Source organism: Pecten maximus, chromosome 1 (genome assembly GCF_902652985.1).
Source record: "Pecten maximus chromosome 1, xPecMax1.1, whole genome shotgun sequence".
NCBI lineage: Eukaryota > Metazoa > Mollusca > Bivalvia > Pectinida > Pectinidae > Pecten > Pecten maximus.
Window position 1 is genome coordinate 38,333,212 of NC_047015.1, and position 25,234 is coordinate 38,358,445.

The 25,234-nt window shown below is 35.0% G+C and overlaps 1 protein-coding gene across 6 annotated transcripts in view; it reads right to left on the bottom strand.

Annotated features, from left to right (window-relative positions):
- Positions 1 to 25,234, bottom strand: part of LOC117332867 (myosin heavy chain, non-muscle-like) — a 53,448-nt gene that overhangs the window by 16,270 nt on the left and 11,944 nt on the right. For 2 of the 6 annotated variants that reach the window (XM_033891929.1, XM_033891966.1), the window contains exons 4-18: positions 16,346 to 16,466; positions 14,557 to 14,589; positions 14,010 to 14,030; positions 10,569 to 10,661; positions 10,294 to 10,357; positions 9,676 to 9,774; positions 8,026 to 8,169; positions 7,402 to 7,497; positions 6,990 to 7,261; positions 2,740 to 2,910; positions 2,331 to 2,495; positions 1,749 to 1,863; positions 1,201 to 1,382; positions 546 to 737; positions 55 to 215 (exon numbers count right to left, since the gene is read on the bottom strand). In XM_033891929.1, the coding sequence (XP_033747820.1) occupies positions 55 to 215; positions 546 to 737; positions 1,201 to 1,382; positions 1,749 to 1,863; positions 2,331 to 2,495; positions 2,740 to 2,910; positions 6,990 to 7,261; positions 7,402 to 7,497; positions 8,026 to 8,169; positions 9,676 to 9,774; positions 10,294 to 10,357; positions 10,569 to 10,661; positions 14,010 to 14,030; positions 14,557 to 14,589; positions 16,346 to 16,466 (1,929 nt within the window). Of the gene's footprint in view, positions 1 to 54; positions 216 to 545; positions 738 to 1,200; positions 1,383 to 1,748; positions 1,864 to 2,330; positions 2,496 to 2,739; positions 2,911 to 6,989; positions 7,262 to 7,401; positions 7,498 to 8,025; positions 8,170 to 9,675; positions 9,775 to 10,293; positions 10,358 to 10,568; positions 10,662 to 13,290; positions 13,312 to 14,009; positions 14,031 to 14,556; positions 14,590 to 16,345; positions 16,467 to 25,234 lie in introns of all 6 variants that reach the window. The other 4 variants (XM_033891952.1, XM_033891945.1, XM_033891937.1 and 1 more) reach the window with 4 other exon arrangements.

Here is a 25,234-nt window from a genome sequence, read left to right on the forward strand (position 1 = left end):
AAATGCAGTTTCTTGTTGACCTTGCAATAATGTGGTCTTCCCTGACTTTCTTACCTTCTTGCAATCAAGCCTCGACATAAGGCCTGGAACTGAATGATAATATCAGTGAGTTTCAGATCTCTTTCTTCCTCTAAGTGTGCCAGCACTCCTGCCCTGAAGAAGATCTTGCTCTGTCCAACTCTATACAGATTAGGATCCAACTCAAGTGCATTAATCTACAAAAGGATAATAATTTCATCAAAATTAACATTTGTAAACTATACATATTTAGGAATTAAAGGAGAGAGTACATCAATCATTCCCAATGGTGTTACAAGAGTCTCTATATTTTTTAATTCAATTTACTAGCACTCAACTTTTCAACAAATATCTTTGCAATTTAAGTGTAAGGTTTTTATTATCTAGCAGACATTCAACACCAGCAGGATCTAAAACTGTTTGAGCTTCCTATTTTTTACTTTTTTTATACATCAGTTTATGTATAGAATATATGCTTGTAATGCAAGTACAATCAGCAATGCAAGAAACATCAGAGATAAATTTACCATTTTTTCAACTGCTTTTTTGCCATCCATGAATCCTTTAGGGATACTCTGGGGACACAAGATCTCATACCGCTGTCGGAATTCCTGGAATAAGATTCTGTTGGGGAAGCCCTGTCGGCAGATTCGGATTCCTTCCAATACACCATTACACCTCAACTGCTCCAGGACCAGAGGCGAGTCAATTTTCCCAGCCTGTTAAAAAATGAAGTATTTTTTTTCTATTTTATTTATCTATATCAAGGCTGTGACTGATGTTTTATTCAATACCACATAACTGGTTAATTTCATATCTTAAATGCAAACAAAAATACTAATTAACTACTATGTTGGTGCTCTAACACAACCATGACTGTTGTAATTTTGTGTAATAAGTTTGAACATTCCTGAATAATCAGATGCAGAAAATGAGAAGACTGCAGTAACGGAAGTCCCAGTAAAAAATACTGTAGTACCAAATGTTCTATTTAACTGTTGGCAAGTTCTGTCTATAAAAGCACAGCGGCCAAACATACATATTCTACCAGATGGATTTCTTTATAATGTAAAATGTTTCTTTCTACTCCTATTTCGATCACCACAAGGTCATACAAACCATTAAACTATTACACTAATGTACGAAGAACTATTGCCCACTGCCATCAAATGATTTACACACCTTTTTCTCATGGTTTGGAATGATACATCTTACGAAGTTGGGATTAGTGTTGCGTAGAGTGGCCATCAGTTTGGCAAGCTGTTCTTTGTACAGTTGGCTCACTGTCCTGAACATGCCCTTTCGTGTTCGAGATCCAAACATGGTATCGCCAGTTGATGCAGCTCCCATACCAACAATCTCAGCTGTCAACCAAATAATACTTATTATTGCATCTTACCTGTGATGATCCTAGGGAGCCAACACGTCACTTCTGACTCATAAAGCCAGGGAGAAGGCTTATAATAGATAATGAAATATCCTTTCCTGGTAATTCTACTGAACATAAATTAATATGGGTGAACTTTATTTCTAGGCATGATCTTAGTGCTTCATAAATATGGTTCAATGATTATTTTTAAAACATGTGTGCATATCCATCAGAATTTTTCTGGCATCTTAAATGGTGAATATAGAATACATATCATAATGGCCATGTTATTTGAGCAAAATGCATTTTAAAGGCTACAAAAAATCTTCAGCAAAATGAATTAATAAAAATGGTTAATTACCGTCCTTCCAGATGGCTGCCACGAAGGGATCTGAGGAGGTCTGCAGCAGGGACACCACATTCTCATTCAAGGGGTCCATATTCTTCATCAGCCACATGCTAGCAGAGTAGTCGACCTGCAAATTAACAAGCATGCAATGTTACTGCTTAAATCATCCAAAGGGAGGGAAATCTCTGATGGTTAACTTAACTTCTGACCATAAAGAAATGTTTAAAGTGGAAATATATCATCTAGAAATTTAATATTATTTCAGGGAAGCTGAAGCAATGATTGAGAGAAAGTTGTAATACAGCACAACATCCATATTATTACTACCCATTATGTAAATGAGATCCTTATATACGTAATCTTTATTTAATTATCTTGTTAACACTTTCAAAAACAAGGAACAAACGTATTTGTTCCCATTAAGATGTAAGTTCCATCAGTTGGTGAAACATTTTATGTGAAATCATTATGCATCTCGTAAAATATGCATTTTCATGCTATACTAATGTTTATGCCAGGTCTTTCATGTATTTTCGTTTTACAGTTCATATCCTAACATTCCAATTACATCACAAAATCAATTCAATAAATCACCTTTCCAGCATAATGGATGAGACTGAAGTCTGCGTCTGCTCTGAAGTCAGGTTTCTGGAACTTGGGGTGGGAGGAATGTTGATTGACAACCTTATCAATGAAGGTCTTGTCTGTGGCTTTAGGGAAGAAGCACTCCTCGTCAACAAGGGCGTATATACCCATGGGCTGAAAAAAAACCCCCAAAGTATGCAGTTTACATCAAGTCACACCGAACCAGCACATCAGAAAATGTTGACTCATTACAGGAATCATTTGTCACTGGTATTGTATTTAAGATTTTGATTTCAATATATTTAGTATCTATAAACTATTGGATCTTTGCTTTATGAAAATTTTATGAATTTTTATATCCCTTTTTATCATTGAATTCTAGACTGGGTATTCATAAGCACATCTACAAAAATAATACCTTCTCGAGGAGGTCGATGGTGGGCTGTAGGTCAAGTCCAAAGTCAATAAACTTCCATTCAATGCCCTCCTTCTGATATTCTTCCTGCTCTAAAATGAACATGGTGTGGTTGAAGAGTTGCTGTAGCTTCTCATTTGTGTAGTTGATGCACAACTGCTCGAAGGAGTTCATCTAAAACATAGACCGTACAACATAAGTTTTCATCACCCTAGCTAATACACTATAAACAGATATTTGTATACAATTTCACAAGCTGCCACATGCTCAAAGGACTCTAAATGGTATTGAAGTATGTAACTGTCTGATGTGATATTTACCAACCCTTTTCAGTATTGACGAAACAATTGCCTCTGAAAGTTCAGAATGTAATGTAAGTCTGCTCTTCATGCATAATAAAACATTAGAGGTAAAATGGGTATGAAGCTGATCAGCTAAGTATATATCTAGATTTTGAAAGGGAACAACTATTATAAGTGTTTTTATTTCTATTTACCTCAAAACATTCATTCATATTATGTATGCAGAAAAATATTTCCAGCCTACTGCATTCCTCAAATACCTTGAAACACTCTGCCCCTAAACTAAAATCACAGGTAATCCTCTATGTTTGAGCCTTATGTTTAGTCCAATTTATAAAAGCAATAATAACACACTTAATCATCATATATAACTAAGCTAGTTTTCAGCAATTAGATGGAAATGTTTATTTCTATGTACTTTATTTGACGTAAATTAGGTTCTTTTGACTTCAAACCTTGAAAGAATTTGTAAACCCATGCACATATCTCTTACAGAGAATTTAGCATTCCACATTGTGTGATGTTTACATAAAATACACAAGAACTGTTTAATCAAAATCTTATAAGCCATCAAGGTAAAAATAAGCTAGTCAACCTATTTGGGAACTATGACTTCAATATAGCATGCTTAAACCATACAGAATCAAAAATGAAGGCACAATTTCAGCCATCAAAATGCTTAAAAAAGTGCATGCAGTATTTGATTGTCTGAAAATACCGATGTGGATACAAAGTACATTTTTGTATCTTGACAAATTCAAAAAATTTCAATAGCCTTTAGTCAACAAATATCTACAAAACTGTATGTAGGCATAAGACAACTGAAGAACAGAAGCTGGGACAAATGTAATGTACGCCACAAAGGGTTTCAGGGTAACTTGCACAACAATTCAGATTTTATATATACAAAGCTTGAAAAGACAACAGGTTTGTATAAAAATCGAATTAAATGTATCAAAGAAATAAATTATCACTTGTATGCCCTGCCTTGTACAATGACCTCAAATAGATTATTAAAAATTGCCAATGTTATATTTCCTCACCACTAAATACTGAATGAGATGTATCTATAGCATGAAGCCAGGATATCGAGAAACGTATAATACAATATAAACCAATGAAATCCATGCACACCTCAAAATAACCTGCCTTTATCCAATAATCACAACATTTGATGTTTGCTTAGAAGTTTACAGCATTCATTTTTACGTGCATAAAAAACCCTTTACATTCATGCACACACACAAAACCAACAGGACTCTGCAACTCTGCTTGAAGCTTAAGGTCAAACTGTGACCTTGGGGATTCCGGCCAGTGAAGCGTGGCTAACCTTCTCAGTGCCATAATACTATAACTAAAATGATTTCACAATATCCATGATTTCATGAACACTATATCCTAGCCTGTTTTACAATTATATTGCAAGTTTCTAGTCAATGAATGAAACAAATCTAAATTATAACTCATCTTTTTTCTTTTGAATCATCATTCCATTAAATTTTACTTTTAATAAATCAATATATATGTATATATATTAGGTCTTTTTTCATATCCATATCTCTTCAACTACCTAAATAAATGCTTGACCACCAAGTATTTTGCCAAACCTTGAACAAAGCCTTGTATGGGTAAAGTGGTAAATAGGTTATATGCAGGACAGATTATGCCAAGTCTGAAAGGCAAACTTATAATCAATTGTCCGATAGAAAACACTGAATTGGATCATAACTAGGCTTCAGCATTACTCTGCCACACCAACCAATGGGAACAACCATTTTCACAATGTCTCAGATTTGCTTGAATCCTAATCTCCACACACATATTGACAGATTCACAATGAACATGCAAATTGGAAATGTCTTAGTGACCATGTTTTTTTCCTGATTTTCAGATTTCTTAAAAAAAAAAAAATCAGTACATATATTTTTTTTTAACTTATTCAAATTAAAATAATATATCTTTATATCATACATATCAAAAATCTTCTCTAAATAATATTCCATCCATTTCCGAAAACAAATTAACTTGTTTCTGATGTTCTTATTTCCTAGAACAGATTTCCCAAAAGCCCCTGTGAATATATAGTATGGAAATCATTAACAGCACAACTTTTCATCCAAGTTGATTCAATGTCAACCAGTCAAATAATTGTGATCAAACATTACCAAGACAAAAAAGCACAACATTGTGAAAATGGTTGATAACTATCAGCCTCTACTTACAGGAGCTTCGCCCGAGCCCACATCGCTCGGCTTTAACAAGACATAAAATACTGTCAGAACCGATACAACCACATGGTTCTAAATATAGACCATATGTACAGCTAAATGGTAATGTAATGGGACTTATCAAGCACAATTAAAAGTATTGGTAGCAAATCTTTCAACTTGATAAAAATAAAACCATGAATGTTTTATATCCAAGTAAAAATATGAATGACCACATCCATTCCTTTATTAAAAGTTAAAATGATACCTGTCTAATCAGAAACCCCTGTATTCTGACAACCTGTTTAAAGCAGCATAATTGTATGACATTTCTATGGAAACTATCAATTAAAACTCAATAATATAAAAAAAATCCTTTCTAACTTGACCTTCATGGGAGTTTGATCAGACAGGTATCATTTTACAACAAATGGTGACAAAACTGCAACTGATGTAGAAATCATTCCACACAGACTGTATCTACAGCATTGTCAAACTCAATTATGAAGTTCACAAAAATTTAACAGTAGATCTTTGCAGAAAAAATAAAGAAATGACAAAAAAGTAAACTTTTGTAAAAACAATGATTACATTTCGGCAAATAAACCTACTAAATATTCTACTGGCTCATTCTCTGACAAATAAATCGACGAAAAAAACACAAATCATGCTTTCTTATCCAAACATCGACATCCGGACAAGGCAGTGAGCCGACGGAACTGGTCTATTACCTTACAATCTGTGGACTGTAGGCATAACAGATATAAATAGCATGTAGTCAGTTTCTCTTCATAAGTTGTAATCAACAAGCTTATCTCTGAATTAGAATTGATAATAGTGCATATTCCTTCTATGGAAAAGCTCTACTGTCTTAACACATGCTAATTGCCAGTGTTCAATGAAATAATGATTAAACTAAAACAAAAGTATTCCAATACCAATTCAAAACTTATTAGTGTTACAGAATATAATTCTTTTAAATGTCAATAGTCTCTCATAACTCTTAAGAGTTGCTTTTGTGATGAAATGGTATGTGATTTTGTATACCCCCCCCCCCCCCCCCCCCCCCCAAAAAAGATGTATGAATAATATGTAATGGATTTGGTATGTTGATCAGATCATGTCATGTTAAACATCAATGAATTTGTATAACCATCAAACATGAATTTGTTAAAACCCAAGATGGACATCAGTGAAAAATGACTGGTTCAGCAAAACTGATGTTTTATAATTTTATTTCATCACACCACATTTTATGGTTCAATTCAAGATATATGATACATGTTAAAGCAGTTAAAGTTAATAATACACTTATATAACAAAATGCCTTCAACAGAACCCAAAATGAATGCTACTTTCTACATAAATAATGTACATGTTAAACAGGTGGTACAACATTTCAAGACTAACAGATCCTTTTGTCAAGCTATGACTAAGTGAGCAATTTGTGTTGATTACAGGGACCAGTCGGTCATGTAATGTTGTGAAATGTTTAACTGGTACATTGATTGTGTATTAAGTAATAAACATATTTCCACACTGTTGAATCTTACTTAGGATTACACAACCCAAGTTTGTCTTGAACTAACATTTTTCACGGCCTCAAATTACGAAAATGCAAATACTAAAATATAAACCAAACCAACTTCCAAATCAGGTAATATATCAATTATCAATATCAAAATTTACAGCAGCAAAGAACAAAATGTAGGTGAACAGATAACTGTTCTAACTATATACACACCTTGAAAATTTCAAAACCAGCAATATCTAGGATGCCGATGAAGGAGGCACCCTGCCTCTTTGTCCTATCTAGGGAACGGTTGATCCTGACAACAAGCCACTTGAACATCTTCTCATAGCAGGCCTTGGACAGGGCCTCCACGGCAAACTCCACCTGTTCCTTAGTCTGGGCCTTAGTTACATAATCACGACCCACTTTGATCCTGGGGCGGAGGAACGCCTGTATGACCGATGTCACCGACAAACCAAGGAGGTGACAAGCTTTCTGGGCAACTGGCATAAAGATGGAAAAAAAAAATTGATTGATGCTTTATGGTTTCCCTTCAAAACCTTAATAAAATGTCCTCAATTTTAGCTTGATAAATGATAAATATTATGGTTTAAATCTGAATACCTCCTTCTGGTGACTTTACCTGTATCATCAGGGAGAGTAGCCTGGTCGGAGCTCCTTTCTTGTTTGAATACCATGTTACCGAACAGCAACACTGAAGAAATCACTCTCATGATGGCTGGAAATACAAAGGGACCGTAGAATTTTTTTTCACAGTGAAAGATGTCATGTGCACGTATCAAATTCCATTAATCATTTTGAAAATTTTGTTTTCAAGTAGGAATGCATGGACAAACTGTTTTTCTCAAGAAATTGATGAATACTTGTCAAATTGATTTTTCTTTGTTACGAAAAAGTGCAGGAGGGCATACACAATGGCAGTGTCAATATAGGCAGTATATAAAAACTTGTGGGGAGGTATGTGTGAAATCCCTCCTTCTGTAGAACACTGTCTAGTGAGAAGTTAGTAAAAAACTTCATTCAGGGAGTACCAAAAAGCTAATTGCTGATGACAACCCAACTGGCTAACACCAACATCCAATACTCAACCAATCAGATGTATACAATTTAGCACCTGGAATGTTAAATGTATTTATTAATTGAACATTTATTCACAGATCTGGACAATATAGTCACTATAGATATAAGCTTGCTGATTTGTCTCTCCTTTATTAATCATGTAAGTTACAGACAAATGAAGATATACCAGACTGATCCTCGGCTGAAATGCCCATGATGGTGAGAGCCTCCACTGTCTGGCGGAACTCGCCAGTGTCGTCCACTCCACTGACCGGTACACTGCCGTGAGTCAGAAAGCGGTAATTGCCTATGTCCTCCAATAAAAATTCCTCTGTAAACATAATATTTTACAATTATCAACAGGATACGATCCTTGTAATAATAATCTAGATGGATCACTTGGGTTTTATATTAATTATTTTTTACTACATTTCTTTTTCCTGTAAAATTCTTTTCTGGTCAGGTGAACAAGATTCATGTTGGAAAAAGATGAACCTAAACTGCATGGTATAATGCACAATTGTGCTGAAATAACGACGTTCTAGCCAGTACTCTTACATGGACAAGCCATATAAAATTAACATTAGCATTTTTCTTTGTTAGCCACAATTAGGAATTCAAGTGAATGTTTTTTTTTTGTGTTTTTTTTTTGTCAAAAAGCTAAAAATCCAGCTAAAAATATTGCACAGTTAATAAGCTGAAGATTGAGTTAAAATTATTGTCAGCATTATAACAATTTTATATTGCTGAAAAAAAACCAACATTTTGATGTATGAACAAACACCAGGAGAATTAATACAAAAAGCATGAGCAAGTAAAAGTGACACATGACTAGATGTTAGGACACAGTAATCAGTGTTTTATGATTGATGACCAGGAGTTTGGGCTGGGACATACAATGGCAGCCTACCTAGCCAGACAGACCAGCTGTGTTAGTATGAGTCATACCTAGCATGTCTAGGTAGGTCATTTGTGTTACTACAGTCTTACAGAGGAACAGGTGATAAACTATTTATATAACAACCCAACATGCTTACAGATATATTCACATCTGTCGTAGTATATAATCTATCTGTTTACCAGGATGAGTGTATCCATAGTAATTATGTAGGTAACATGCCATTATGAAGGTGTTGAAGCATAGAAGACATTAAGTGGCTACTGACAGTGATGGGTTTTACATGGGTTACAATAGGAGGTCATAGAGAATCAACTGTTTTGGGAAAGCACCGGCTATATGGATTTTCCAAGGGCGACAGATTGTTTAGTGATGTGGATTGTCAGGGTAACCATTTGGAGTCACTCAGAGCCTCGGAGTTGACTGACACAATGATTTGAAGGATATATATAATATGGGATCACTAGTGATGGTTTTGAGGGTCACTATATTGCAGACAATCACAAGTGGCTGACCAGTCGGCCACTGATATTACATCGCCATGACATCATAGTGGGAGGATGGGCCTCGTTTTTTTTTTTTTTTGGTACTGCCCGAGACTATTTAAGTCAGGGAGGGTAACAATATGGGTAAGGACATTAATTTTGAGGGCAACTATGACTAGACATTAATGGTGACTCACTATGGAGCGGTATTTGAAGGCAAATGTATTATTGGGATGAATGAATCTCAATGATCCATTCATTTTGAGGCTATCTATATACTGACATTCACTTCGGAAGGAGATTTGAGGGCAAATATAGAGGGAAGAACAATATTGCAGTTGGAAGTTGAGGACAATTACATGCTGACATTAAAGTTGACTCACTACAGGAGATTTGAAAAATGAAAAAAATTCTTGTCTAGCATAAGCACAGACATGATGGACTGTCTACATACTTCTCTGGTGAGGTGTGGCTCCGTACATGAACTGATAGAAGATATGGAAACATCTTTCCTGTTCAGCCTGCCTGATGGCTCGAGATTTCTCCAGAAGATCTTCAGCAAGTCAAGGACCAGTATAATCTTTACACTCTGAATGGAATGATTTCGTTACACAATATATGAAATGGGCTGATGTATCTGCTAACTTTTGAAATGTCACCTCTAAACAGCTGTACACAAGTACATTAACAAGGTACAAAAACCTATGCATTCAATTGTGAGTCATCTCTGCATTTTACCAATTTCTAGGTTACATTATAAATTCAAACACATAGCCTAAATCATGTGATGTTTACAGACAAAATAAAGAAAAAGACATTAAAATTTACATTCTGTTGGTTAATCACTAGATCTTGTCCTTTACGAAAACTGCTATTAATGATGAATCATCAAGTTATTTCATTTTGTCATATTTTTAGAAATTACCACAAAGATCACAAATAAAACTCAAAAGGAAATCAAAATATGTCATGCGCTATAACAATCCACTTTCATCACAGCTGCTCTATCCTCCACTAGGTGGCAGGTTGTTGACCTACTGCCATGGAAACAAACTAGTACGGGAAAGGATACATGTTTCTATGTTAGCTCCAGATATGTAGCCTGAGGAGTCAAAGTTGATTCTGATGAATTTTCCCTGAAACACAGAAAATACCATTCTGGAATGTTTCATACAGCAAAATATTCATTCCTATTAAATATGATTTTTTTTTTATAAAATCCTGTTGTGGTAGAACAGTAAAATGGATACATACACAAATGTTCAAATTTTGTTTTTTTTTAAATGAATTTATCAAGGGTTGAAATTTTCAAAGTTAATATTTATAAAACTGAAAGTATCAACTTACAAATCTGGAAGAATTGTCGTTCTTGATAGTCTTTGCATTTCCAAATGCTTCTAAGATGGGGTTAGCCTGGAGTAACTGGTTTTCTAATTCACCCTATAAAAAAAAGAGATACATGTTCATACAACACAAAGTCTACCATAAGAAGTAAAATATACATATTTAAATGTTTTCATATTAATGAGAAAAGATTAAAACTAAGAAATTGAAGTAAGAAATCAGTAAATAGCTTTTTACTTTCTTAAGTCAGAATCACAAGTGGTTATCAAAATTAGTCTTTTTCATGAGTTAACCTTAACATATTGACAGAAAAAATTATTTGACTGAATTATTGTTAAAAGCATGCAGTAAAATTATGGGCTAATTAACAAGACAAATGCATCGTGAAGTAAAGCAAATGACCAGCAATATGTACCCTGCTGTTAATGAGATGCTGTTTGATGGAAGGTCCAGATTATGACTGGAACCATCAGTCTGCTAGGCTGCTGAGAAATGAGTAAAGCTTGGAAACCTCCCCTGGATAGGACATCCTAGGAGGGAAAGTCGGTATGACCATCCAAGTTTGAATTCAATGAATTCTGCATCAATACATTATTATCAGCAAAGCAATTTGTGTCTGTGACACTTGGTGACATTGCATTGCCATGGCATTTGGAACCCTACAGCTATCAATCATGTAGGTATGGATGGACAGACTAACTCCCATCTCCCGAGAACTTCATGTAAACACTAAGTCAATATAGAGTTAACACCATATTTAACCTACCTTGTTTCACACAAATTACAACACTTAGCTAGAATTATCTAGATACCATATGTATGCTACTGAACACACATAGAGAGTTAATAACGATACACAGCAGCCCTCTTGTTGTACAAGGTTAATGAATACATCAGTATGCTTCTGTACAAGGCTGATGCCATAAATTGACCACAAGGTCAATGCCCTATATCAACAACTTTGTTGTAATAGGTCAGTGGCAACCACTATTTTACAAAGTCAATGGCATATGTATGTTGTACTAGGCCAATGCCATATGTCAACCACATTGTTGTACAAGGCTGATGCGATACACCAACAAGATCAACAACTTTGAGGTACAAAGTCCATGTAACACATCAACCACATTGTTCAACATGCATATGGCACATCTTTGTTGCATGAAGTCAATGGCAACTCTTGTTGTACAAGGTTAATGGCAACTCCCTTGTTTTACAAAGCCAATGGCAACTCCTTTATTTTACAAGGTCACTGGCAAGTCCTTTATTGTACAAGGTCAATGGCATCTCCTTTATTTTACAAGGTCACTGGCAACTCGCTTGTTTTACAAAGTCAATGGCACCTCCCTTATTGTACAATGTCAATGGCATCTCCTTTATTTTACAAGGTCACCGGCAAGTCCTTTATTGTACAAGGTCAATGGCATCTCCTTCATTGTACAAGGTCACTGGCAACTCGCTTGTTTTACAAAGTCAATGACATCTCCCTTGTTGTACAAAGTTAATAGCATCTCCCTTAAAGTACAAGGTCCATGGCAACTCCCTTGTTGTACAAAGTCAATGACTTCTCTTTTATTGTACAGTGTCAATGGCAAATCTTGTTGTACAAGGTCCATGGCAACTCCTTTGTTGTACAAGGTCAATGTCACACAATAACTTTGTTGAACAAATTCAGTGGGACACAAGGTCATATATTGTACAAGATCATTTTGTACATAGCAAGTCTGTGAGTTCACTCTGTTGTGTGATACTGGTGAATAATCATGAACAATGTCACAAAGTGCCATCACAATACCTCTCAATATGTTACCCTTAACACAGTGAGAACAGTGGCCAGTGAATGAAAATGATCAGTGAATTGATCAAGAAAATTGTATACAGTAAGTGTATTTCGGGATGCTGCATGCATAATGGGATAGTTAGTATATGTTGAAATGAATGGTATCGGGGTTAATCACTGTCTGTTCATGCCTTCCTGTGGTCTATCTAGGCCTATGTATTCTATAGGGTCCTTAACACCATGGCAGCTGGTAACTAGTCTCTACAACCATGGGATTGAAAAATCACTATCTTGAAAGGTCTGGTTCCAATGCAGACCTCAAATAATACTTTCACTACAAGGAGCTAATTTTACTTACCATCAGAAAGGAATCACTTCAATATTCATTGTTACATAGATGATTATAATGATCCAGAAAATACTTGGAAATTAAGTATCCTTACATTTTGTTTCATGGACAGTATCAAGAGTCTGGCAGGGGTATTTAAACATAAGGTGCTACCAGAGTGCTGACATTGTTCACTAAACAGAGAGTGATTACAATTTCCAGGTATTTTTTCTTGCTCTTTCTCTCTCTCTCCCCTTAGTCCACACAAAAACTCGCTTGTTAGTAGTCCCGATGTCCATGTCACCCTACAGACATGGATAAAGCATGCTCTATTTTTGTTCTATACTGCCCCTTATATCCAAAACACTACACTCTATTCCTCCCATTCAGTTTTCTAACACTGCATCTCCGAAACCCCTACCAGTAAATGTCCCAATACCTAATTCAGATGCAATTCACTAGATGAGTAATCAAATCACCAATAACATGTTACAGTAATACACCAAACAACAAAAACAAAATTACTAAACAAAACAGACGAAACAAAACATGACTATGACAACACGGCTTGTGTGACGTGAACAAAAATGATGGGTATCAAGTACATGTGTACTTACAAGATTTATGTCCTTATGGCTCTATAGAACAGTGTGTCCCACAATGGAGAAGAGACAGTTCATTAGGCAATGGCTCAACAGAAATCAACAAAGGTCGTACAAAGGTCATATAAAACCAGTAAAACTTCATGCTATTTTCACATGCACAGATCTACATTTGATTCATTACAAGATATATTCTCTTTAGAATGAAATATTTACTGGAGAAAGTAGCGCGACAGTATCTGATATTTTATACTGGGAAGACATTAGCCATATAACAAAATGAATATTAACATTAACAGAAAACCAAATAATTTCTAAATGAAACTCAATTTTCATGTAAGAAACAAGAACTAATAACAGTAAAATCAAAATATTACTTCCTTTAATCAAATACATTGATTGATCAATTTATCAAGTTTTAAAGCAGATTTCATGAACAACTTCTTTCATTTCAAAAAATTTGAAATACAAGACAATTAAAGAATGCAGTCAGTAGTTCTAAGCGACACCCCTGATTCCCTAGCTAGCACACAGAGCAAACTATAGCTCGCTAAGCCAGACTGTCTCATGCATCATCAAGAATTGGAGTATTATAGAAGGTACATATATATTTTTTACAGATATATATTATCTAATAATTAGGTTTTTGATAAATTGTAAATATTTCTCAGCAGATAATTTGGTCATTCCATACTTGTAGGTAGAAAGATAATTTTATAAATGTTACTACTTGCCTGTACAAACACATTACCTCCCTGTGTAATATAGAGGTATCATGTCAAAATATGTTCATGTTTACTTAACGTTTCCTTAATTAGGGCCGATCTTTTCAATTTTTACGTAATCAATACAGCTGATATATACAACATGCAATCATTGGGCCTCCATGCAATTACTTCTTACACATGGCAACATCATTGGTTAGAAGAAGCATGTTAATCACCTAGGATTTATATGGAGGGACAAACCAATGGTAAAGTATTTATATACAAACAAATTTTATTTTTGGATTACAGATATTAAATTTATCAGGAATGTAACAGATGCACAATGAGGATGAGATTTTTTTTATTTTGTTCCCTTTTGTACAAAATCAATACAAAAATCAAAATATTTATATCATATCTTTACAATTTTTTAAACATTACGTTTTTTTTCAATTTTATATTATCATTAAAAAAGAAATTTTGACAACTTGCGCATCCATCACCTGGTAAGTTTTGTTTTAAAAAGATTTTCTGGGTTAAAACAACTGTTCACAAATACAATCACATGACCTACCAGTGTAAGAGCACTTTGACGATCTGTGTTTGGCTTTATAGTTGTGAAGTTAAAAAGAGACAAAACCACAGGTTAAAACTAGCCACACCTTTGTCAAAGGAGAGTCAGAAGTCTGGACATGTTTTTTTTTTGCTAGATATTAAAGATATACTGAAGATGTTAAGAGCATCAAATCAAACAATAGGGCTTTTCAACAAAAAACTATTTGTATTGAAAAGCATGGAAATATTTCAAGTTTTTAAACATAGGAAAATCAAAACAATTGGCTATATAAGTAGCAGCGTAGAACTGCCCCGATTCTGAAAAACAGATTGGAAAAAAAAAAGGAAAGAAAAAAATAGAGCCTGTTCAAAACCAAAACAGTCTACTTGTACAAAATCTACTACTGACATCCTATAGTCACTTAAACAGGAGCAGGAAATAAGAAAACAAAGATCTGTTACATTTTTTTGGTTATGTAACACCCCTACTTCAGAAGTTCTACTTCCTGTTTTTTAAGCTTTCGTCATTGAAGGGTGTGTATGTCAAAAGCCACAATTTTGTACACACGAACACGAACGACAAGTTAAGCCATTCCATATCAACATGCACAACCCCACCGCACCAGTATCTTTTGCACTAGTCATTTCACCTCAATGTAATTTCACATCTGAACTTGGGGATCATACAAATTAAATAACACTTCAGTGTAATGTAGGGGATTTAGATACTGAAAATGTTTCCAATGTACATTTTTGATGAGATAAAACTAGGCACATCAAAGTGTAAAATTATTTAGGTAAGGCACTGCCGCACGGAGCAAATGCTTCATCTAAGACTGAGCTTGTTTATGTAACCGTATATTAGCCTAAAGAAGTATAGTACAATAAACGAAAATGTTTGGGCTAATGTATTTACTATTTGGCTACTAGCTAAATCAACCAATTAAAATTTCCAGAATTTAATTCAGAGCTAAAATAAGCCTTTAAAATTTCCAGAATTTCATTAAATTTAATAGTGTTTCAATGAATCTGTTCCAAATAGTGTAACACCTCTGTGTTCTCTAATTCATTTTGAACCCTGGCATCTTAAAAAGTACAATATTAAGTTGCCATTCATAGAGACACATACTGACAAAATACTATCCATCTCATCCTATTTAATTTTAACACTAATGAAATTCGAAATGACAATGCAATACTAGCCCAATACTAACACTATAGTATGTGTACACTCGGAAACATACCTATCAGATCCCAAAGTTCAGAGATAAAGCAATACCACAGAATATAAAACAATACATCCTTATATCAATTAAAATTGTATATATATATTAATTACAGTAAGTCTAAATTTACATAATTTTTGAAAAATAACTTGTGTAAAGAGAAAACACCAAAAATTTTATAATTTTACTTCTGAAAATCAATTCAGGCTCTCTCAGATCATTTGCCAAACAAAATGTTGGCTTCAACTCAAGACCCATTTTCACAACTCAACAGTTAAAAGACAGAATATTGGAATCCCATTGACATAAGGATGAAAAAAGTGTAAGCTCACATCTACTAGATAGTGAATACATACTGATTACACCGGTATACATAACAAAATAATCTCCTCTATCAAGTAGCAGACTATCTAGTATAGCCAGACACAAGCCAAAACATCCGACTAGAGCAGCTAGCTACAGATGCTGCATCATATATCAATACACGATGGGGTAGGACTGCCAATGTCCTGCCCCACCCAGCCACACCCTAACAGCCAGCGGATGGCTAGCAACTGCCACCAGCTACAAGCGCATACGTACCGGGATGTGGAGATTGGACACAGATGAACGTTGGCCCGATGTCCTATTTGAGGCTGCGACGTGAGCCAAGTACTGTATGACTTTCTTGGTATTTTCTGTCTTTCCGGCTCCAGATTCTCCTCTACAAGTACAACAGGAAAACAATTCTCAAATGACCAAAAAGTTGCTTTATCAAGTTCCTGTCAGGTTTAACTCACACAGCTTCGATATGTGTATAATGGTACGCAAGCGAAAAATCTTGCATCCTGATGTAAATTGTATCTGAGATTTCCCCGGTTTACCACCTCAAGTATTAGCTTTTAACTGGTGCTAAAAATTGTGTATTATTTTTCAAAAGAAAAGAAAGATTTAATTTTTCCAATGTTTTCAGGAAAATTTTACAATAAGTTTCTATTTTAGTGGGCATATGAGCTACTGTACAAAAATTTAAGTTGAAGACAGAGAAAGTAACTAGCAATACCAGTATAATGAAATCATCACATCTAGTAACTAACAAACATTTATATCCATAATCCATGGAATTTCTTGTCTGGTAAGATAGATCAGTAATAATGAAAAGGCTAGAGTATGAATTACCATTGTCTTTTTTAAAGTTTGTAATGTATAAAAGTAACTACCGGTACAGTATGTTATACATAACAGGTGCCAAATTAACCCCGATACTAGAAATGACATATAAATGCTATATTATTTTTCATGCTACTTCCGATACTTTACTATTTTATTATACATTGTGAAGTCGTCTGTTTTATTTCTTTTCTTTGTCTATAGAAAAAAAATATCTATTCCATGTCTATCTCAATTCTGTTGTGTTGCCTTATATTACACATGAACAATCCTGGGAAAACACTTTTCTACTCCCTGTATTAGACTCAGAGCTAAAGTTCATCAACCTGTCACTTCATTCACAGTGCAAAAAATTACACAAATAACTTTTTATCAACAAATAAAACAAACTTTGCCTTCAGACCATTAGGATATGTATGTGCCCTTCTCATCCTTGTTTAAGATAAATGCTATATACCTGACACAAAAGACTTTTGGTCTGATCTTGTTATTACTTCATGTTGTACTTAGCCTACGATTACAACACCGATTACAACACCGGACGAATTCACCAGATAAAGGAAGTATTCAAAGTCTGGTAGGATGTTAGCTACACCCTGTAACAATGAAATAACCCAGGAAACATTCCCCCTATAAACATGCCATACACAATACATAAGATAGCACTATCAGTGATGTCAGGGCTTATCATTACTGAGACAACCATCTCCATTTACACTCTCCATTTACACTCCGTATCCCATACACAGGTGTTGTTCATACTTCAAGCACACTTATCTATACATCCAAAAATAGTATTTTTACTTTTTTTGTTTGTATGAAATTAATTTAACTGTAATGACTCGGGCTTCTTCATTTTGGTTGATGATATAACAATCCATATTGTACTTAAAATTTTCGGGGCAATAAACGTATGTTTAGTAAAAGACCCATCCATGATATTGCAGTTTAGTTAAAATGGTTAACAAATGTTATTTCATTGTCTTGCAATAAGTGACTGGGTAAATATACATACTGACTGATTTGTAAATTAGGACACTGGCAAACAAGGTGTAATAATGCTAATCACTATGACAAAGCAAAGTCTTGACATATTACACTTAATAGACATTTGAGTGTAATACTATAGATTTTTTAGTTACCGGTACTTGACTTTTGAAATGGCCCAGTACCGAGGAGCCCGATATTGCTAATAATACTTTTTTTTTTTTTTAAATGGGGGTAGGAAAAAGACAAATGAAATGGGGCTGGTTACAGCTGCTATATAAACTATCTACTACCGATGCTAAAATATAGCACAATAAAAAGACACAATCTTAAATCTGGAACCAGGAAGAAACCAGGCATCAGCAGAAATATCATACCAGACATTTAACTTGTCTACCTAGCTGTGGTGTGCTTATATTTTATATGTAATCCTCGCTTAAACTAGCCATTAATTGGTTTTGTGTTTTTGAAAAGGATGGAATGTGGATTTATCAATTATACAACAAGATCAAGGAAATAACATGACCTCACTCTATCACAGAATGGAGAATGTAACATATTGATATCATTACTGGTCATCAGTCCCTGGTGACTAAAGCCTTTCTTCACTCAACCAATATGCAGACAGGGTATTGATTGTAGTTAATCTCCATAGCGGCTGCCTCATATTTCTTCCTGTGTGTGTGTGTGTGTGTATATATATATAGAATGATTTGAGTGACAGTGCATTTGTTTTTGCAGCATTGCCTACTAGTTGATCAACTATTGCAGTAACCAGATATACAATACTTCTGATGTAGCTGTATTTTTTAAAGACATACCAAAAGAATTAGAGAAGTAGAGATGCTAAGTTTATCTTTTTATGACTCCTGTGAATTCTTCATCAATTTCTTTTTTTCAATTTTCTTCACAAACAATAGATTTCATTTCTATTCGAAAGTTTGTCACTTCCGATTCTTCAGTGTTGTATTAGTAATTATCATTACTACAAACCATTACTGAGAATACGGAGCGATAAGAATTATTATAAAGCACAGTGAAGGCTTAGTTGGTATGTACATGGATTCAGCAGCTATATTTTGACTGTACACATGTCTTGACGTTATTTTGACTGTACACATGGTGTGTTGTTATTTTGACTATGTAACCTGTGCATATTCACAGATGTTTCCTCTTGGATAGCCAGTGCCAATTCGGTAAATTGTGTACAAACATTCCTGTGTTCCAGTGTAGTTCGTCAGTAGCACCTTACTAATCAGCCAAACAGCCAGCAAATCATCCTAACAGCCAGTTAGTGTTAGGTCCAGGTGAGCCAGCTAATCTGGACTCTTGGGGATACATGTAATTAGCTATAGGTAGATTGCAATTATGTGCGATTGATACTGATACAGATGGAATATATTCTACAACACCTATATCCCTACCACAGCCAGGCAGGAGGATTCAAATTCCTTTCCAATCTCTACAGCTTGGTCTTCTGCAGTGGTCATACACACAAATTGACAAAAGCTATGAATCTAAACTTGGATGCCCTGAAGTCCTCCCAAATCTCCACAGCTTATTAGTATTTGTCAGTAGCATAATACTAGCATTGCCTCCAGACTAATACATACAGTTTACCTTTTTAATCCAAACATGTAAAAATTTGTATGAGTTTTCCACATATGAATCTACAATATCATAGCCTAGGTCAATATATGAATCAGAATTTCCAAATCAATATGTAGTAGACTTAAGAAGTATGGTCGATACATGTACTTTTATGGTTGTCCAACAGAATTTCAATCACGAAACAGATCAACCAATCACCCAACCGATTTAATGAAAGGCTCAGTTTGTCATAAAGGTTCTGTATCAAATTACAGGCTCAGATTTCCATTGTTGACTGACCTAATTTTATGTATACCTTGCTGGAAATTGGGCTTGACTACTCTGGACACTAAATGACCAGATCAGAAACCATCCAAGTGTGTGTCATTAGTACACATGAAAGGAGATTTTGTTCACTAAGACTGAACACTTTCCCCACTTGTAGTTTCCTCTTAGTTTGAACAGTTTCAGTACTTGTTGTCAGATCCATACACAGATTAACACTAGCTAGCTAGCTGTACGTCTATGATGTGCTGGCACACTTCAGATCAAGTACTCTGAAACATCATTACCTCCCCTGGAACATTCCAAGCTTACCTGTTGACCACTATTTAGGCCCATATACCAATCAATAGAGGTAGGTGAGAAGGTCAGTCACAAATACCTCAAATTCCTTTATCAATATTTCTCATATCTTGAATGTAGAAGAAGGAATTCCAATTCTTCATTCGGACTACAGTAGCATTAGTAACTAGAATGTACCCCCTCCCAAATAACTTCAAACAACAATTCGCCCTGTGTTACTCCAGTCACTTTCCCATCACTTAGAAACCTAAACATCTAAACTGCAGCCTGACTTCTGTGACCTTGTACACCTCTACTACACACACAACAAAAAAGCCTTTTCAGAGTGTGAAACTGTTGACAAGGTTGTAATCATGAGATAAGTACATGTAGTTTCCTGATAGTGAGGCGATACTAGCTTTTAAGGCTCCCTACTACACCTACATCACAATTCAAACATATTATGCTGGATATTTGATAACTATGCCTATAATTCTCACAAACAATTAGTGAATAACTCGACATGAACTTCTAAATCAGCTGTATAATTGTTGACAAGGCTTTATGGAGTGATTGAAGTACAGGAACAGTATGACCTTTATGGTGAGTGCCTTACAGACTGATCTATCCCGACACAGCAATACAGATGCTGAAGTCTGGAATGTCAATCACCCTTACTTGTCCTCATTTGTAAAACAAAAAGCAACATCTGAAAGGTGTATGTTTCATGAAAATACAGGTTCAGGCTTAGAGGCGGCCATTACCATATCATCCTCCGATAAGCCCTCTCCCATAATATAAAAGTTTAGTTAAGAAAGGGGAGGACTTATTTGTTGATCACTTTTTAGCTCACTATTTTAAAATTTATGATTCTTTATGGGTAGGGGCTAGCAATATTTGCAAATTAATATGGTATGTACATGTACCTGATATAATCATAGGCCTATCACATAACTCAATAACTTATTTATATAACTGGCAAATTTCAGTGCTTCCCCAGTACAAAAATAGTTGAAAACTATTAAACTGCCTTTTTTTAAAGGTAGCCAGTCAGATTAGGGAGCAGTTTTTACCATATATGGTGTTCTCGAACCACCATGTGAGTCATTAGCAGTATAAGGAGTGTAACATTTCTACCTGTCGCCTTATTATATGATGAGAATTATTACTCAATATGTTGATCTACTACCGCCCCAGACATATAACCACATACTACAGTCTGCCATATATATGAACCAATCCACATTGGGACGGAAAAAAACAGAACAAAAGCAGTCATTCATGTCTACTATTTACACAGGTAAACTTAAATATCTCCGACCGCCAGCCAGGTATGCTGATCTGGCATAAAAACTTATAGTAATGCTACACTAAAGTTAAGTATGCATGATTGCACAAAAACATGCAGTCTGTCATCCAGTGACTGTGTATTTATTTTCATGTACACACGTACATATATATATAATATGTGTATTGTAATCATCAATCGTCTGTTGGATTTATTGTAATGTAAAGTTAATTTGATTTAAATAATAAAAGAAATCATCTTCCCTTAAATTGAAAATGTTCTTAAACCAAAGGAAACAAAATATTTGTTCCACATGTTACTTAAGGTCAGCTGAATTAATGAGAAATTCCACTAAAGCTTGGCCCTAGAAAACTTCTGCCCCTGGCAGTAGAATCATATTATGCTACCTGAATAAGCAATGAAAACACGAGACCTGTAAAGAAAGTCTCATCATTGTCACGTTTGTAAAAGTTAGCTCTACCGGATATAACTGATCAACTATCTTCAAACACTTGCTATTGCACACTAAAAATTTAGGCTGGTTGTAGAAAAAATCCTTTCATCAGTGAACAGACATACAGAACAAGCGTCCCTGGATATTTATTGTGTGCAAATAAAAATCAAAAGCTTGCTCAGAAAGAAATTTGATACCAGGACCAGAACATGTCTGTTCACACCTGTACACTTGTTGAGCTAGGGTGGATTATGTTTTTGGTTAAGCTGGTGACCCTTTTAAATTTTGTATTATTCGCTGCTTGAAGAACACTTTTATTTAGGCTTGTGATTATAAGAGAATGCAGTATTTTGTTACAGCTGATAGCTCAACATGCCTGCTTGTACCTGCATTTATTGAGTACACATTACGCAGCTGGGCAACAAACTAGATATGAAAGCTACAATTTTTTTTTTAATTTGTGCTTAAATGAGCTATTAAGTCGGGACAGTACACACACCAGTAACAAAGAGAACACCCAAACACATTACAGAATAAATATTACCTCATGTTTAACACTTGAAATCACATTTGTCATTTCTCTGCTTAATCATAGTTTTGAGCGATTTATCTAAAATGGATATAAGATCTCTATTTATCTGTATATAGACAATGGCTAGCCCAGCTGTGTTTAGGGGTGGAGCGTTATGTGAAGTTTATACAATACACAGATACACTATGTATATAGGTCAGAGGTAGCTCTATACCTGGGACCACTGGCCTGAAAACCTGTCCAACAACACATGAACACTCACTATTGTATAAGATGTAATAATTCAGTTTTATCTCCAGCCCTTCAGGTGGTTTACAGCTCAGCACCCCTGATAACACCCCTGTTTTACTATTCTGAAGCTGCAAGTATAGGGCAGGGGAACAGTTTTCAATATTTAGTGTAAAGTTTAATCAAATACCTTTATCAACTCTTCATAAATATCAAGTCCATAAATATAATATACATCTGCTGTTACAGCATAAAACTTCGAGGAAAACTCTGGGGCAAACCAGGGAGCCTGTACTGTGGTTATAGTGCTTTCCTGTCCTGATAATTAGGAGATTGTGTGTATATAATCCTACAGTATAAACTGGCTTCTACAACTGCATTACAGCTCAAACCTATAACATTTCTCACAGGCATATAACCTCCGGAAGTAGTACAAGGAAATGGAAATGACTGGACATACTGAGGGACACACTGAGGGAAAAGGCCAGTGGAAGGACACTTAATATATTTGGAGGATAATAACTAATATATCTAGTAATGACAGTCCGCTTATATAGATAAAGAATAAAGACAGAAAATTGTGTTATGTTGTTGAATTTAGTCCATCAACACTCAACATTTAAATAAAGGTGTTTAAACATTTTAACAAGGAGGTGCAGAAATTGTCAAGATATATATAAGACCATGAATACAAGATGCATCAATGGAAGTCTTTAGACAGCCAAGATCCCAGCTGTGAATCAGTAGTAATGTATGCAGATTACCTGAGAATTGATGAGAATATACTTATAAAAGAAAAGGATATCTGTAATGGCTGACATGTGTAATACACATAGATAACGGCAGTCTTTTTTATCTTATAACCTCAGACTACTGCTCTGTACGACTGTGATCAATGTGTTTTTGTTTTTTAAGAAGCTCACTACCACTGTAGCTGTCTGTACTGGTGTACAAACACAAATCACTCTTGGCCCCAGCGTCCCCATCACAGCCGGTCTCCATCTATACATACATTCAACCACATGTAGAGCTGCACTTCACTGTCAGGCCATGTTGCAAGTCATCAGTTGGAACCCGTCTTGATATCACAAGACAGCTATGAATTAGGCACTATCATCACTGTTGCAGATATTGATGTAGTTGACCATATCAGATACCAGCCATAGATAACACACAACTTTAACATGCAATATTTTTGCTTAAGATATTTTGTTTCTATGCTATGATTCATTAGTTATTTGAGACCGACTGGGTTGCTTACCTCTAAATGACCTTAAGGACTAGGGCACAACCTATGTCAGTCAGTCATGATTTTTTGGATCCCAAATTAAATATATAATCTAAAACCATGTGTTACTGATTGTGCTTGATACAATCAAATTTGATCTATGGTGATATGCCCTTTGGAGAATTCAGTACCAGCAAAGTTACATATCTAGCCCACTACACAAAAATATCAACATCAGCATAAAATACATCACTCCAATATGTACAAATGTATTGTTGGACTATTTTCTATTGGACTCAGTTAAACATTTAACACTCAAAGGAACTAGTCTCTTGTCTAGTGGGAGTGGACCCAGGGCATGAAAGGTTATCAAGCCTACAGTTTATAGCTATCATTAGGTGTTATTTATTATGTGTCTATTACCAGAGATTAGATAAATAACAGCCCAGCAAGGGGTGCACACACATGTATTCTCCTTCCCGTACACTGCTAGAGTCATGAACTACAAATCCCCTCCCACTTACTGCATGGTGAGGAGAGATTGAGCAGTGTTTATCTATCTGCTGGTCCTGGCTAATCACCTGTAGACTCTAATCAAACCACACTTCTAATGGAATGCAGCAGGTTCAAAAAGTGAAAGCGAAAAATTTGTACATTTGTCTACAAAAAGCATACGTCATACATATAACTAGAACCGATATCTCCGTCTATAAATGCAGCAATTGCAAGATGCAGACCAGCATCAGTTCTTATCAGTATATTTCAAATTTAACCCAGAAAAATGAAAGGCAGTCCATAATGTAGGCTGAAATCCAGTTTCTCCTCGACTTCACACATAGTGGATGATTCATTGGGCTGATAGTTGGGTATTTCTCCGGTTATGATTAATCGTAAATTAAAGTGACTGTATCACCTCTATATGTAAGAAATACATCTGCTTGGGATGTCTAAGATGGATTATTTGCCAAGTGATACCCAATATAGACTAGAACATATACTTTTTCAAAAGTCCTTCGGATTACAGTTGAAGTACTTCTCCCATTATGAGCATAATAGAATGCATATATATATACTTTGCACAATGTACATGAATGGTCAGCAAATGTATTTTACCCATTTTTATATGGGCCAAGAAAATTACAAGGCATACAATTTTTTCAACATTTTCCTCATATTCTTCTGTGTATCTATTGTTCAATTCTAATATCACTGCATAAAATTTAAATGATGATAATGTCAAATGTACATTGAACAGCAACTTTGTTCATATCAAGTAGTCTTCTGTTTTCAAGCCCATCTCAAATACCCACAAGGAGAAACACTGGTAAGTACTTTAATCAGCAACCAAAGGTAAATAACCCTAAGTGTCAACTTGTTCAAGTGAAGGAACAGATCAGATCTTTTAGTCTGATATATAATACACATATTACCATAATGTTTTCCTAATTTTC